The following is a 16,877-nucleotide window of genomic DNA, read 5'->3' as shown; positions in this document are numbered from 1 at the left end:
CTGACGCAAGTCCTGCAGTGAAAAGTCTGCAAACAGCACAATATGTGCATTTTCCGCAGTCACGCCAAAGGACCGCAGTTGTGCAGCGGAATCAAAGCTGCACCCCTCCAGGCCCTCAGAGGCACGGGGTAAATAGAGGTGAAGCGGTGCCCAACCGCCCCCACTGATAAACCGCCCAGGGATCCTCTTTCCGGGTTTCCACTTTCACGCATTGTGTGTTCTTTCTCTACACAACAACAGTAAGTGCAGGCGGCTAACCGCAGCCTCAGGCAGGCACCTGTGTGGGGCCTGACCCCAGCGGACTCCAGCCCTAAGCCCAGTAGGCGAGGGTAACATTCGGCTGGGAATAGCCCCCAATACTAGTGACATCATTTAGTTTAGCCTGCGCATGAAAACCAAGGTGCATTGTACAGTTTAGAGAGTTTGCATCCATGGGCCTATGCAAGCAGTTTATGAAAGTACTCGCTCAGGCGTCAGGTTCACGGTCATGCATTTCCTAAGTCATGTGGCTATAAGAGAACATGTACTAACAGTATAACGATAATAATAAAAGGAGAAAATATGACTGCGAATGCTTGGATCAGTACCAGCTAAGCACTGCTGCACACTCATTAAACATTCACTCCTGCGCCATCTAGGCCGAGTAAGCTGATAACAGTATTCGTTAATGAATTGGCCTATAATCAAATGAAAAATGAAAGCGCAATTAACTGTGGTACAGCAAGATTTATTTATTAGAGATTTATAGAGCGCCTGGTGACCCGGAGGCATCCCCGCGCTATAATCCTTAGATCCTAGATCCTTATTGCCCAGGTAAGGACGCATCTAAAGAAAACAATATATATAATGCTGTAGTGTTGACAGCATTGGCCTGGGTAGCAGATGGGAAGAAAGCATGCAACCGTAGTGTGCCCTACTGAATAAATGTATCTGGCTGTAAGACTGACCCATGGTGTCGTTGCGGCCCTACCCGTTGACCTCCAACTATGACCTTAAGCATAAGGTTGTTCACGAGGCATCAAAGCAGCAGCTACATTACACAAGGGAAGTTTTTTTTTAAAGGCACATGGTGATTAAGTGATTTGTCCAAAATCCCAGGATGTTGAGGCGACGCCGAGAATCAAACCTTATTCCCCAGCCCCAAAATTGGCAGCTCTGGCCATTATGCCACATCCTCTCCCAGCACAGGAAGCCTCCATACCAAACATGCCCGTCTGCAGCAGCAGCTTTCCGTGTCCCAAGGACAGACGTAATGGCCCTTTGATTGTAAAAATACTGCCCATGTGGGCTGGTGTGGAGCACGATGGAGCAACTCGGGATGGGCTTTCCTAATTTTGAACGGGTGGCACGCCAACGTGCAGCACCACAGAGAGGAGCACAGACGTATGTCAAAAACACTGAGAAGCAACGCTCTTCCTCGTCACACCATCAGCATGGAAGATGCCAACATCAATGATAATCTCAGCTGGACTAATACAATTTTTTTAGAAGATCCAAATAAAGAGTACGAAATCACACCAAAGCCGGCCATCTCATCTAACAAAAAAAAGCGCTTATTTATTTATTTTATTTATTTATTTTATTTACTTAATCTCCCAGTGCATATAAAATAAATATGACCTTATGTAATGCAACTGGTGTTTATGTAACGCGCTCCGATAACTACTTTGTGCGTTTCCAATGTACATTAGAACAAGCAGCGACCTCAGAGGCGAGGTGGTGGGGGAGGGCAAGCAGTGTTGCGGGAGGGGTGAGGGGGTGGATGGGACGGCAATGGGAGAGTAAGTGCCAGGCGAAGCTGAAGCCACTTGGACTTTGCCCACCTCGTTTTTTCCATCAAGGAGGTTACTTGAAAAGTGGCTATCAAAACTGGTTCTCCTATTGACCCCGGTCCTCAGTCATTCATCCACCTGGCTGCGGAGTCTGTGGCAGCCTGCTTGACCCCGATCTTCAACTCGATGTTGTCGTCTGGACTCTTCTCATTGCTCCAGAAAGAAGCATCCATCTTTCCCCTATTGAGAAAAGCTATCCTCAATCAACGTGACCCAAATAATTATAGACCTATACCCCGGCTTCCCCTAACGCAAAATAAGTGAATACGATTTGAATCAGCAACTCGCACAATATTTATTTGACCCCCAGCTGTTAGTCAACCCAATGTGGCGTCAGAAGCAGTCATTTAAAAAACAAATTCTTTTTATTGACTTTTCCATATTGCAGAATTGTTATACATTGTTGTCAATCCAAATTACATACGAAGGACTGAATACCATTCTGTAAAATTTAAGTCATGTTTACAGGCAAGCAAGAGGTAGTGTGCTATGATCTGGTGCCAATAGGGTTGTATGGTAGGGAAGTTCCAGAACATATGCTGAAATGTGGCACTGGGGGCCTGGCAACCAGGACAGGAGAACTGTGTTACCGGGTAGAAGCGGTGGAGGCGTGCTAGTGTTAAGTACGCACGGTGCAGGATGTAAAATTGTATATTTTTAACCGCGAGTTCCAGGATACTTTTTTTTGGGGAACTAGGGTGAGCTTCCATTCCTTGACGTGCAGTGGACGCTTGGCTTCAGAAGCAGTCATAGCACCAAAACAGCACTGATAAAATTCACCAACGAGATCCGTGCAATAGTGGCTAGCAGGGGAAACACGGCCCTGGTGCTCCTAGATTTAAAACAGCAGCCTTTGACACGGTCGATCACAATATACTGATCGCCTGTCTCCAGGCAGTCAGCATCAAGTGTTCTGCCTCTTTGGTAGGAAACAGGTGGTGGCTCTGGATTCCTCTGGATTCAAACCTTTTTGCCAGCCTTGCAGGGTCCCACAGGAGTCCACCAAGAGCCCCACCTTGTTTAAAATTTTGATTAGCATAAATACTCAAAGATTTTTATTTTTAAATAAACGGGCAGGCATTTATTTGCAGGTTAAATTAACTTATGAAGTAACTACGGTGGTGTCCTGCACCACTTTTAACTTTAGTTAACCTACAAATAAATGCGTGTGCGCTTATTTATAATTTTGTTTCAGCTTCCTTACACAATCCTTCATCCACCCAGACACTCTACCGCCACCCCGCTAGCATCAGTGTGGTCCACGGTCACATCTCAGACCATACTTTGCTGCCACAGGGCACATTTTTATGAGAACCCAAGTATTAGATCCTTAGGTCTTGATCGGACTTCCTTCACCGATGACACCCAAATTGTGGTAGCCATTTCCTCTGCTAAAAACCTTTCTGGCGTATATTTCAATAGCTGTATGTCAGCCATTGGTCACTGGATGAGTCAAAACTGTCCTAAACGTATCTCAGGGAAAACAGAAGTCATCCTGTTTGGGACTAATCCGTTCCTTTGGACCCTGACTTGGTGGCCTCAGGAATTGGGTGCCCTTCTCATCTCAGTAAATGAAGTAAAAAACTTAGCAGTGACACTGGACACTAAACGGACCTTCGGTTCTCAGATCAAAGCAGCCACTTCCTCTGCTTTCTTTGTTCTCCACATGTTAAACTCTTTCCCTTCGTCCCGGTTGACGCCCAAAAATCAGTCCTCTCTGCCCACGTTTTGGCTTAACTAGATTACCGCAACGAGCTATAACTTAACATGTAGGAACAGCACCTCAATAAACTTCAAGTACCATAGAATATGGCTCCCAGGGCCTGGACTAGGATCCCTAAACATAAATCTGGTGCCTCAGCCATCAGAAAGCTTCACTGGCTACCTGTCAGACAGAGAATCAAATTTAAAGTCCTTTGCCTAGCACATAAGGCACTTTATGCGGATGGCTCAGATTACTTGAAAAACACCTTCAAGTGGTACCTCCAGGGAGGAACCTCAGGTCAACTTTTTCTGGACTACTGGTGGTCCAGATGATCAAAAGGTCCACCTGGGGCAGCAGAGGCGCCACGGTATGGAACTGTCTTCCACCCGATATCAGATCCATCTCCAACTTTCTCAGTTTCAGGAAAGCCTTAGAAACCTAGATTATCCCAAAACAAGTTGTCCTCCTGGGCTTTTTTCCGTTTCATTTATTTACCCTATAGTGTTAGCACCATGACACCTTCGGGTAATTGTTTGAGCTGGCATGCTATGCCAGGAGCACAATGTTGGCTAGGGTTGCATTTAAAAACAAGCAACGACATGGGCCAGTCTAATATAATTTTGTTTTTCAGAGGATGCGGATGCAGAGTACCAATTTAGACCAAAGTCGGCCTCCTCACCCAACAAAAAACAAAAAAAACACTTCATCTCCTTTGGCGTAAAAAATAAATAGGACCTTGTATAATGCAACTGGTGTTCATGTCAAGTGCACCAATACCTACTTCGCGCTTCACCAATGTACATTAAAACAAGCATAGACCTTGGAAAGGTGGTGGTGAGCAAGCAGTGATGTGGGAGGGGTGAGGTGGTGGCGGGCAAGCAGTGTTGTGGGTGGGAGGGGTGAGAGGCAGGTGGGCCAGCACGGGAAGAGTAAGTGGCAGGCGAAGCTGAAGTCAGTCAGACACAGAGCAGATGCATTCTAAGCCAGGAGCACAACGTTGGCTAGTGTTGTATTAAAAAAAAAAAAAAAAAAAAAAAAAAAAAAAAAACGTGGGCCAGACTAATACAATTCTTTTAGACTATGCGAATGCAGAGTACAAAATTGAACCAAAGTAGGCCACGTCACCTAACAACAACAAAAAGCACTTAATCTCCCTGTGAGTACAAAATAAATATGACCTTGTGTAATGCAAATGGTGTTCATGTAAAGTGCTCCGATACCTGCTTGGCGCTTAGTCGATGTACATTAAACAAGCAGCGACCTCGAAAGGGTGGTGGTGGGGGCGGGCAAGCAGTGTTGTGGGAGGGGGAGCTGGAATGGCATGGGGAGAGTAAGTGACGAGTAAAGCTAAACTGAAACAAAAAAGATAAGTGCCAACCGCGTTGTTGCGGGGAATCGAGCAGTGGCAAGCCACCAAAAAGCGGAGAGAGTACAGAGTACCATAAATAACTAAGAAAACATTTAACAGGGGCAGTCCTCATGGGAGGTTACAAAAGACCAACAGGAGGGACTCTTAAGCATCTTGACCAAACAAAAGCAGGTATTTAGGAAGAGCAGTAACAGGAACCAATGAAAAAGATGGGAGGATTCCGAACTTCACATTGTAGATACAACATGTCTCGAAGCCAGCACATGCACTGCGTAGGCAAGCTCTAAAAATGAACTTAAAGCAATTAATCAATGCAAAATACATCAATAATAATAATAATAAAATAAATATCTACCTCTTCTAAAGGAACCACAGTTGACTAGTGAAATTAACTTCCCCAGTGACAAAATTGGATGCACAGACTGTGCTACAGAAAAGTACAAATTAGCCTTTCAAATAAAACTGAACATACACTTTATGGACTGAAACTCAATAACAGTGGAATAAAAACATGAATTGAAAATCAGTAAGAAGTTCAGGTTGCCAGGGCAAATCATAAAAAAAGAGAACATAAATATTAACTGGAGTGAACTGTTTAAAGTGTTTCGGTGCCTGGTGCTTGAGAGTGGATCAGCTAAATTAATCCCCCATCTCTACCTCAGAATGTGTTTAATTGGCAGACAACCCTAAATAAATGTTCCTCCCAGTTACTATTGTTCCTTTTTGCTAGCAGGTTAAATAGAACTTACTGTTTTACTTGTCCACCCATCGAAACTCTTGCAGATTCAAGATTTCTTATTTGGCCACTTTTTACACTAAAAAAGAAACGAGAAAAAAAGAACATTTTAGATGACTTAGGGTGGCATATACACACTGGTTTAACCACTCCAAACGTAGTGAAATTTCCTTTTGCACTTCAAATAAAGAAAAGGCCAATGACTGGCTTGCTTAACATATCATATTCCTAGAGTTAGTCCCCATTCCATCAAGGTTAGTTAGATACCCTTACTCTATCTGAAAGACAAGTACATTTTGTTCGCTCTATTTTTCATGCTCACTAAAACAGCAAAAGAAAAAGGATAAAGTATAAAAGATGACCAGCGAAAAAGGAGGAAGGTTTTCAAGATTGGTTCCTACATGGTGTCAGGAATATATTGCCACCAAGTACCACAATGGACCAACCTCTTGGTTGCTGAGAATGCTGCCACAGTCCTCTCGGGTCTCAGTACCTCCCACAGGGGCATCTCCAAAAACTAGTCAGCTCACTGGCTCAATGGGAGCATTTATTATAATGTTAAGGGGCGAACTGTGCTGTGATGTGAGGCAGTGTGCTCCCAGCCCCGTGTGGTTTAAAAAGGCTTCCTTGAGCCAGTGGACTGACGAGCTTTTGGAGATGCATCTGTGCACCTGTGCACGGTACTGAAACCAGAGATGACTTTGGCAGAATTCTCAGCAACCGCTGATGCAATTCATTTTTCTAATCTCAACTGAAGGATAAAATCCAGAAACACCTATCTAGAGAGGGACAACACTATCCGAACCAACCCTGTTGAAAAACTTCAGCCAGTATTCAAGAAAGCGCAAACTATGTACAGCATTTATCATAATGCTAAGGGGTTTTCTTTGCTGTGATGTGAGGCAGTTTGCTCCCATCCCCTTTCTATTCCCCAACACAATCTAACCAAACTCAATCAATCAATCAATCAATCAGGGGTTAATAAAGCGCGCTACTCATCCATGAGGGTCTCAAGGTGCTGGGCGGGGGGAGGGGGACTGTAGCTCCGGTTCAGTGGAAGAGCCAGGTCTTGAGGTTCTCCCTGAACGTGTGTAGGTTCGGGGAGCATCTGATGTTTGCTGGGAGCTCGTTCCAGGTCTTGACTGCGATGTAGAAGGCATGTCTGCCAGCTCGGTTTCTGCGGATGCAGGGGGGTCTCTGCCGGGGCGAGGTCGGCGGAGCGGAGGTTCGTTTTGGGTATGTGGAAGGAGACTCTCTCGTTGAGGTATTTGGGTCAGATGTTGTGGAGGGATTTGTAGACATGGGTGAGAAGTTTGAAGGTTACTCTCTTCTCGACGGGGAGCCAGTGGAGGTCTCGTAGGTGTGGTCATGTGTTCGTGTCGTCCTGAGGATGAGTATGGCTGCAGCGTTCTGGATGGTTTGGAGCTTGTGTATCAGAGTTCTGTTGATTCCAGCATAGAGGGTGTTGCCGTAGTCCTGTCTACTGGCTATGAGTGCGTGGGTGACTGTCTTTCTGCATTCTTTGGTATCCATTTGAAGGCCTTTCGGAGGATGCGAAGACAGTTGAAGCTGGTGGAGGCGACGGAGTTGAACTGGCGGGTCATGGTGAGGGAAGAGTCTAGGATGATGCAGAGGTTCCTTGCGTGGTCTGTAAGGGTGGGTGGATTCCCGCGGGCGGAGGGCCACCAGGTGTTGTCCCAGGCGAAGTTGGAGGGTCCTAGGATAAGGACCTCGGTCGTCTATGAGTAGAGCTTCAGGCAGCTATCTTTCATCAAGGACGCGACGTCCTTCATTCCTTCCTGGAAGCATAGTGTGGTTCTTCGTGAGGGAGAGGATGAGCTGGGTGTCGTTGGCGTATGAGACTATGCTGAGCCCATGCTGTCTGACGATGGTGGCGAGGGGGGCCATGTAGATGTTGAAGAGCGTGGGGCTGAGCAGTGATCCTTGGGGTACTCAGCAGTTGAGATCTGTGGGTTCGGAGAGGAAGTGAGGGAGTTTGATCCTCTCGGTTCTGCCGGAGAGGAAGGATCGGATCTAGTTGAGGGCGGTTCCTCGTATACAAGCGTCGTGAAGTCTGGCTGCGAGCTCTGCGATGTGAGACGGTGTCGAAGGCTGCGGAGAGTCTAGTAGGATGAGGGCCGAAGTGTGTCCCTGGTCGAGTAGCATGTGAATGTCATCAGTGGTGGAGAGGAGGGCGATCTTGGTGCTGTAGTTGCTACGGAATCCGGACTGGGAGGAGTCCAGGATGGAGTTCTCTTCGATGAAGGCGGTCAGCTGTGCGTTTACGAGCCTCTCAGTGACTTTGGCAGCGAAGGGGAGCAGCTAGATGGGCCGGTAGTTTTTTATGTCCATTGGGTCGGCCGTGGGTTTCTTGAGGAGGGGCTTGACTTCCGCCCGCTTCCAGTCGTCTGGGAAGATGCCGGATTTGAGGGAGGTGTTGATGGTCCGTCCTAGTTTGGGTGCGATGGCAGCGGCCCTATGGTAGATGTGCGGAGGGCAGGGTTCCGTGGGGGCTCCAAAGTGGGTGTTGTTCATGGTCGCGGTGATATGTTCCACAGTGGCAGGATTCCAGGTAGTGACGGTCGGCTTGTTGTCGGTGGTGGGCAGGAGGCTGGTGCCTGGCGTCTGTTTCTGAAATTGTCGTAGAGGGCCTTGATTTTCAGATGGAAGTAGGAGCTGAGCTTGTTGCAGAGTTCCTGGGATGGAGTGACGTCTGTGGCTTCGCTGGGGTGTTTGGTGAATTGCTGTATGATGTTGAAAAGTTCCTTGGCGTTGGTGTGGATCTTGTTCTTGATGAAGGTCTGCTTGGTGTCCCTTATTTGCCGGTGGTATTCCTCTAGGCATTCTTGTGGTTGTTCAGGTCTTCTGTGGTTTTACGGTATCGCCAGATTTTCTCAAACTAAACCTTACAGTCAATCATGTACCACAGTCCAACAACTATCCTTTTAAAAATACATTTGCCACTCTAGAATACAAAAACACTGACCCAAACCTATTGGCCAACTTGAATGCCAGTTTGGCTCACAAAAGAGCATGTGCACCTCACCTTTATGAACACTTTCATACAGTGCTGGAATGACTTAAAAGCCCTTTGAAGGTTCAAGTTATGATTAACTCTCGACAGTTACTGTAAATACCCTTTAGACTGTAAGGGGAATCCATATGGCTTAATCCGGAAGCCTTTCCCAAGAACATGAAAATCCATCTTTTCAATTAATTCTAACTTTGACCAAATCTGCCACTAACCCAAAGGAAGATGTTACTCTGTCCTGCCACCACCCTGAGGGTGTGCCACACCAGTTATGGTTAGCTCACATATACATGTTCATTGTGCATGGCATTGGCACCATTTAGTTGTGGCTTATACTGTGTATGTAATTAAATAGGTAGCTTGGGGTAGTTAGTAGTGTCAGCCTGGATTGCTCTGCAGTGCCACTGTTGTTGAAATAGGGAGCAGGGAGAAATCAGTGGGAAGGCGTATGATCTCTTAATTTCTGTTACTGGCAGTGAGAGGAAGACAAAAAACAATAAGGCTGACCCGGGCTGATTTTATCTCCTGCTCCGTTCAATGCCAGTGAGTAGGAGGCTGCTGAGACAGGCGAAGGGTCTTCTTTACACTCTCAATAGTAACTGTGCTAAGAAGGCTTCCGTGAGAGGAGAGACTCCTCGATCATTGGTGGGAAGACATACCAAAGCTGAAGTATGCTTGGCTCCCCAACTACCAGATCACAGGACACACACACTTTGGCTCCTCACTGTGGAGAGCACAAAAAGGGGCAAGAATTACATTTGGGCTTGTGGTGAGGCAAAGGTTTGGAAATTTATAGTGTGGTTTGCTTTTTTCTGAAGAAGAATTTAGACAGAGCTTCAGCGTGCATTTTTTAAGCTGCATGTATACGCTTCTGGTTCATCTACACAATTCACAAAGAAGCACAGAGAAATGGAAAACAGCACAAAGTAGTTGGAAATATGAACGCCTAAATATGTGGAGGGCGGCCACATACCCTTGACCTTTGCTCAATTGCGATTTAGACAACAAATATACCTAAAGCAAAGAAAAACAGAGCTGCAAATGAACTGTCATTGGATAAAATTGGTCTCCTTCTTACCCCTCTCCCAAACAATTGGTGCATGAATTACCTCCATTCTATGGCATTCTCCAGGGATTTAAATGTTTTAGGTCGACTGCGTAAGAAATTCTGCATGCTATTCAGAGCATCCATCGCTGTACCTAAAAATATTGTAAAAAGAAACATTATCATATCCCGCCAAATCCAGTACAACAGCCAGGAAGAATTAGGAAATTGGGTTTTAATAAAACACAAATAGGTGTTAAATGGTGGGAAATGTAAGAGTAATCCCAGTTAAACCATTCATGAAAGTGACTTTACTTTGTTTAGGGTATTTGAGATTATAAATACATGGTCCACAGTGGACGTGCAATAGACAACTTAGCACACAGGATGAATGACCAGCATGTGGGGTTGCCAAATGTCAGCAGTTTATGTAGTACTGGGGTGAAGGCAGAAGGACAAAGGGTGGATTTTGAGATGCTTACTGAAGGGAAGAGTTGAGTGGGTGCAGGAAATAAACCTACAGTTTATGTGAATAAGACAAGAAGCCCTGGTTTTGCATCTGCTTTTTCCTCATCACAGTAAAAGCTAAAAACTCAAAACTCGAAAATGTTTGCAATTTTTATCAGCTGTGAAATTGCCGGCCAAAAGAATTTTGGCCAAAAGACAAGCTAGTGAATTAATTTAGGTCTCTATATAAGGGTTTCAGCATTACAAGTTAGGGCTCATAGCATCTGGAGCAGATATGATCTCATACACCGATCACCTTGATGGGCCAGAGCGGGCAGATACAAATGCTGCAGTAAATGTTAAAGAGTTTGTCAGAATTAAATAGCAAATCCTGTTGTACCATTCACTGGAAAGAAACATTCAACATGAGTCAAAGTGAGGTGTCCAAACAATTGTTAAAAGCTACCCAGTGACTAACTCCTTTAAAAAAATATATACTTCTGTTGGATGTATATTTGCTCTATTGTAATTTCATAGATTTTGATTGAGGTTCTCTTGTTGAATCTCATCCTGTGAGTTATCTGAAAAAATTGGTAGGCGGCCAATGGGTTTTGTTCATACTACAGGAAAGCGACCATTAGAGGGAAGAGTGTTAAGGCAGAGTACTAGTTAAAAGATGCTATATTGGATTCAATATGGTAATTGTTTCAAGAGTCTCAGAGAAGAAGTGTTGTGCTGAATAGTTGATGATGTATGACCTTTTCACATTTGGCACTTATTTTAGGGAGTGTGAGTGCTGAAGTACAATGGCAAACAATAGAAGAATGGGGTCTGTCTTTATCTGAGAGAAGATGACAATGCTTGGAAGCAGGCCTGTGAATTAGCTTCAAGTTAAATGTACTTCTGTGATTTATGGGTTTGTTGTTTTCTGAATTATTAACTTCACTATTTTAATGAAGCGGTTAAGTATTAGTTACAGGTCTCTCACTATGGTAATATATACTTTTGTAAAAACCTGTAAAGTATTCTTAATAACACATTTAGGAGAAAAGACAACACACACACTGAGCTAAACAAGAGTTGGCTTGTACATAGGAGTTGAATAATCTCAAGAAGCAGTTGATATTTCACATCCCACTTCTCAATGACAAGGATATCATCTATCCTTCAAAGCTGTTTCTAATCATGTGTCAAGAAAGGTTACATCCCAAGGAGCAGATGCTGGTCTAGTAGCCAAGTAGCTGACCATGCTGGAGGACACTGTTTTTGTGCAGTCATTCAGAATTGAACCAAACTGATTAGTTTCTCGCAAGCTTTCAACTATGCTTCATCTAAATAGGTTTTGTACAAATGCTTAAACTCCACTCAATATTGAACTGCCCGCCCCTTAACTCTCCTCAGGGTCACTGCCACTGTGTCCCCCACTTAGATTCATGACATGGGCCTCTGTTGTCCTGGAACAGGTCTGGAAAATGAACAATTGAAATATGCTTACATTGTAATCAGGATCAATGGTCAAGTGACAATTAGCTAGTTTAGATAAGGAAAACAATTAACATAACTAGAACAGATATAGAAAGGAAAAATAAGGAACAAAGTTCTGACAATTCCCAAGATATCAGGAATAGTAGGGATTATCACTTATTAAAATAAAGGAAAGAAAGCTTCAAATTAATGGGATCATTCAGCAAAAAGGAAACAGGTGTCCTCTTACCCAACCTTACATTATCAACAATCACCAACAATAGGGGTTCCATAATATCCCTTTGTTGGATGACGTTGATTGGGTTGTAAATCCTACAGTGGTACCATTCACTAGGTGCCCATCTTCAAAACAAAAAAATCAGTCTGGGACAATGTTATTCCTTTTTTAGGAAGAGCGCAAGAGAACAACAATAACAAGCATTTGCAATGCATAAGGTCTCGCATTAGGAAAGTTTGAGCTATTGGTATTGTAAATGACACATTTGTTATATATGTGTTGGTTTTGAAAATAGCAAAAATAATAGCTTTGTCATTTACAATGCCAATAGTTATAACTTGTGACACCTATAGCATTTGTAATGCAATATGTGTTGTATTCACGTGACTTAGATGTATTGATATTACAAATAACAATGGCTTTGAATTTTTTTAATAATTAATACTTAAATAAAAGTTATTGTAATTTATAATGGCAGTAGCTTAAACTTTTGTAAATAACTTTTCTGAAGAATATGTTCAGTGTATTTTATTGTGACGAAAATCCAAGAACAGAAGTGAAATACTAACCTCTTTTTGTGACATTTGTAATAAAGCTTGAAACATTGAGAGATCATATTTGACCCAGTTGTTGGTAAATGGTTGCACAGATTGATGCTGTGGTGGGGCTGAGAGATGTTGTGGTGGCGACTAGTGATGCTGTGGCATTCAATGATCCTGTGGTAGCGCATAGTGATGTTGTTGTGGTAGCGCATTGTGATGTTGTTGTGCCCCTTAGTGATGCTGTGGTGATGCGATAGATAGAGTGAGTGGGATAGATAGATAGAGTGAGTGAGTGGGATAGATAGATAGAGGGAGGGCGATAGAGAGATTGAGTGAGCGAGATAGATAGGTAGATAGATAGATAGGAGTGAGGGCGATAGATAGCTAGACAGATAGATAGAGTGATGGCGATCAGTATCTAAATAAGTAGATAGAATGAGGGCGATAGATCGATAGAAAGATAGATAGAGTGAGGGCGATAGATAGCGTGAGGGCGATAGATAGATAGCGTGAGGGCGATAGATAGATAGCGTGAGGGCGATAGATAGATAGAGTGAGGGCGATAGATAGAGTGAGGGCGATAGATAGAGTGAGGGCGATAGATAGAGTGAGGGCGATAGATAGAGTGAGGGCGATAGATAGAGTGAGGGCGATAGATAGAGTGAGGGCGATCAGATAGAGTGAAGGCGATAAGATAGATAGAGTGAGGGCGATTAGATAGAGTGAGGCCGATAGATAGACAGATAGAGTGAGGGCGATTAGATAGATAGACTGAGGCCGATAGATAGAGTGAGGGCGATAGATCGATAGACAGATAGAGTGAGGGCGATAGATAGATAGATAGATAGTTGTGTGTGTGGTTGTGTGTGGTTGTGGTTATGTGTGCGTGGTTGTGTAGTTGTGGTTATGTGTGCGTGGTTGTGTGTGTGTGCTTGTGTGTGTGTGCTTGTGTGTGTGCTTGTGTGTGTTATGCTTTGTTTTTCTATGTTTTGTTTTTCTATGTTTTGTTATGCTATGTTTTGTTTTGTTATGCTATGCTATGTTTTGTTATGTTTTGTTTTGTTATGCTATGCAATGTTTTGTTATGTTATTCTATGCTTTGTTATGCTATGCTATGTTTTTTAGCTATCCTATGCTTTGTTTTGTTATGCTATGCAATGCTTTGTTGTGTTTGTTATGCTATTCTTTGTTATGCTATGCTATGTTGTGTTGTGTTTTGCTATGCTATGCTTTGTTTTGCTATGCTATGTTTTGTTATGCTATGTTTTGTTATGCTATGTTGTTATGCTATGTTTTGTTATGCTATGTTGTTAAGCTATGTTTTGTTATGCTATGTTTTGTTATGCTATGCTTTGTTATGCTATGCTCTGTTTTGCTATGCTATGCTTTGTTTTGCTATGCCATGTTTTGTTATGCCATGTTTTGCTATGCCATGTTTTGTTATGCCATGTTTTGTTATGCCATGTTTTGTTATGCCATGTTTTGTTAGGCTATGTTTTGTTTTGCTATCCTATGCTTTGTTATGTTATCCTATGCTATGTTGTGTTTTGTTATGCTATGCTATGTTGTGTTTTGTTATGCTATGCTATGTTGTGTTTTGCTATGCTATGTTTTGTTATGTTATGCTATTTTTTGTTATGCTATTTTTTGTTGTGCTTTATTACGCTGTGCTTGGTTACGCTGTGCTTGGTTATGCTGTGCTTGGTTATGCTGTGCTTGGTTATGCTGTGCTTGGTTATGCTGTGCTTGGTTATGCTGTGCTTGGTTATGCTGTGCTTGGTTATGCTGTGCTTGGTTATGCTGTGCTTGGTTGTGCTGTGCTTGGTTGTGCTGTGCTGTGCTGTGTTTTGCTGTGCTGTGTTTTGCTGTGCTGTGTTTTGCTGTGCTGTGCTGTGTTTTGCTGTGCTTTGCTGTGCTGTGCTTTGCTGTGCTGTGCTTTGCTGTGCTGTGCTGTGTTTTGCTGTGCTGTGTTTTGCTGTGCTGTGCGGTGTTTTGCTGTGCTGTGCTGTGTTTTGCTGTGCTGTGCTGTGTTTTGCTGTGCTGTGTTTTGCTGTGCTGTGTTTTGCTATGCTGTGCTGTGTTTTGCTGTGCTGTGCTTTGCTGTGCTGTGCTTTGCTGTGCTTTGCTGTGTTTTGCTGTGTTGTGCTGTGCTGTGCTGTGCTGTGTTGTGCTGTGCTGTGTTGTGCTGTGCTGTGTTTTGCTGTGCTGTGTTTTGCTTTGCTGTGCTGTGTTTTGCTGTGCTGTGCTTTGCTGTGCTGTGCTTTGCTGTGTTTTGCTGTGTTGTGCTGTGCTGTGTTTTGCTGTGCTGTGTTGTGTTGTGTTGTGCTGTCTTGTGCTGTGCTGTGTTGTGCTGTGCTGTGTTGTGCTGTGTTTTGCTGTGCTGTGCTTTGCTGTGCTGTGCTTTGCTGTCCTGTGCTGTGCTTTGCTGTGCTGTGTTGTGTTTTGCTGTGCTGTGTTGTGTTGTGCTGTGCTGTGTTGTGTTGTGCTGTGCTTTGCTGTGCTGTGTTTTGCTGTGCTGTGTTTTGCTGTGCTGTGCTGTGTTGTGTTTTGCTGTGCTGTGTTTTGCTGTGCTGTGCTTTGCTCTGCTGTGTTGTGTTGTGTTTTGCTGTGCTGTGCTGTGTTGTGTTTTGCTGTACTGTGCTGTGTTGTGTTGTGTTTTACTGTGCTGTGTTGTGTTTTGCTGTGCTGGTAAGGGTATGTGAGGGTGTGTGTGAGGGGGTGTGAAGGTGAGGGTGTGAGGGTGAGGAGGTGTGTGAGGGTGATGAGGTGTGTGAGGGGTGAGGGCGTGAGGGTTGTGTTGTGTTTTGCTGTGTTGTGCTGTGCTGTGTTTTGCTGTGCTGTGCTTTGCTGTGCTGTGCTGTGTTTTGCTGTGCTGTGCTGTGTTGTGTTTTGCTGTGCTGTGCTTTGCTGTATTGTGTTGTGCTGTGTTTTGCTGTGTTTTGCTGTGCTGTGTTGTGCTGTGCTGTGTTGTGCTGTGCTGTGTTTTGCTGTGCTGTGTTTTGCTGTGCTGTGTTTTGCTGTGCTGTGCTTTGCTGTGCTGTCCTGTGCTGTGTTTTGATGTGCTGTGTTGTGTTGTGTTTTGCTGTGCTGTGTTGTGCTGTGCTGTGTTTTGCTGTGCTGTGCTTTGCTGTGCTGTCCTGTGCTGTGTTTTGCTGTGCTGTGCTGTGTTGTGTTTTGCTGTGCTGTGCTGTGTTGTGTTTTGCTGTACTGTGCTGTGTTGTGTTTTGCTGTGCTGTGTTGTGTTGTGCTGTGCTGGTAAGGGTATGTGAGGGTGTGTGTGAGGGTGTGTGTGAGGGGGTGTGAAGGTGAGGGTGTGAGGGTGAGGTGTGTGAGGGTGATGAGGTGTGTGAGGGGTGAGGGGGTGAGGGCGTGAGGGTTGTGTTGTGTTTTGCTGTGCTGTGTTGTGCTGTGCTGTGTTTTGCTGTGCTGTGTTTTGCTGTGCTGTGCTGTGTTTTGCTGTGCTGTGCTTTGCTGTGCTGTGTTGTGTTTTGCTGTGCTGTGCTGTGTTGTGTTGTGTTTTGCTGTGCTGTGCTTTGCTGTGCTGTGTTGTGTTTTGCTGTGCTGTGCTGTGTTGTTTTTTGCTGTGCTGTGTTTTGCTGTGCTGTGTTTTGCTGTGCTGTGTTTTGCTGTGCTGTGTTTTGCTGTGCTGTCCTGTGCTTTGCTGTGCTGTGTTGTGCTGTGCTGTGTTGTGTTGTGCTGTGCTGTGTTTTGCTGTGCTTTGCTGTGCTGTCCTGTGCTGTGTTTTGCTGTGCTGTGTTTTGCTGTGCTGTGTTGTGTTGTGTTTTGCTGTGTTGTGCTGTGTTTTGCTATGCTGCGTTGTGCTGTGCTGTGCTGTGCTTTGCTGTGCTGTGCTGTGTTTTGCTGTGCTGTGTTTTGCTGTGCTGTGTTTTGCTGTGCTGTGTTGTGTTTTGCTCTGTTGTGCTGTGTTGTGTTTTGTTGTGCTGTGTTTTGCTGTGCTGTGTTGTGTTTTGCTGTGCTGTGTTGTGTTTTGCTGTGCTGTGCTGTGTTGTGTTGTGTTTTGCTGTGCTGTGCTGTGTTGTGTTTTGCTGTGCTGTGTTGTGTTTTGCTGTGCTGGTAAGGGTATGTGAGGGTGTGTGTGAGGGGGTGTGAAGGTGAGGGTGTGAGGGTGAGGAGGTGGGTGAGGAGGTGTGTGAGGGTGAGGAGGTGCGTGAGGGTGAGTGTCTCCAATGAATGTCACTGCTTCGCCTTCTTTGAAAATGTTCAGTGCTGCAAATAGAGCATGCCACCGTAATTATCACAGCATGAGGCCCCAAAGTGATAACATATCACAGCATGCAGAGAGCCGCCCCACGCTGCTGGAGCACTCAATTGCACATTAATTATAGTTGAGTGCTCCAGCAGCCTGGGGCGCCTGTTGACATGCTGGGATAAGTGGGTCTCATGCTGTGATAATTGTTGCAGCGCCTGAGGAAGTGGAGACTCCTGCTGGGATAATTGGTCTTGTGGC

The 16,877-nt window shown here is 44.6% G+C and overlaps 1 protein-coding gene across 1 annotated transcript in view; it reads right to left on the bottom strand.

The window, feature by feature from the left end:
- The window catches only part of PPME1 (protein phosphatase methylesterase 1), a 128,811-nt gene that overhangs the window by 82,535 nt on the left and 29,399 nt on the right, over positions 1 to 16,877 (bottom strand). Inside the window, exons 7-8 of the mRNA XM_078658567.1 lie at positions 9,783 to 9,873; positions 5,656 to 5,721 (exon numbers count right to left, since the gene is read on the bottom strand). Of these exons, the coding sequence (XP_078514693.1) occupies positions 5,656 to 5,721; positions 9,783 to 9,873 (157 nt within the window). The remainder of the gene's footprint in view (positions 1 to 5,655; positions 5,722 to 9,782; positions 9,874 to 16,877) is intronic.

This window comes from Lissotriton helveticus, chromosome 8 (genome assembly GCF_964261635.1).
Source record: "Lissotriton helveticus chromosome 8, aLisHel1.1, whole genome shotgun sequence".
NCBI lineage: Eukaryota > Metazoa > Chordata > Amphibia > Caudata > Salamandridae > Lissotriton > Lissotriton helveticus.
Note: the sequence above shows the minus strand (reverse complement) of the source record. Positions and strands in the feature narration are given on the sequence as shown.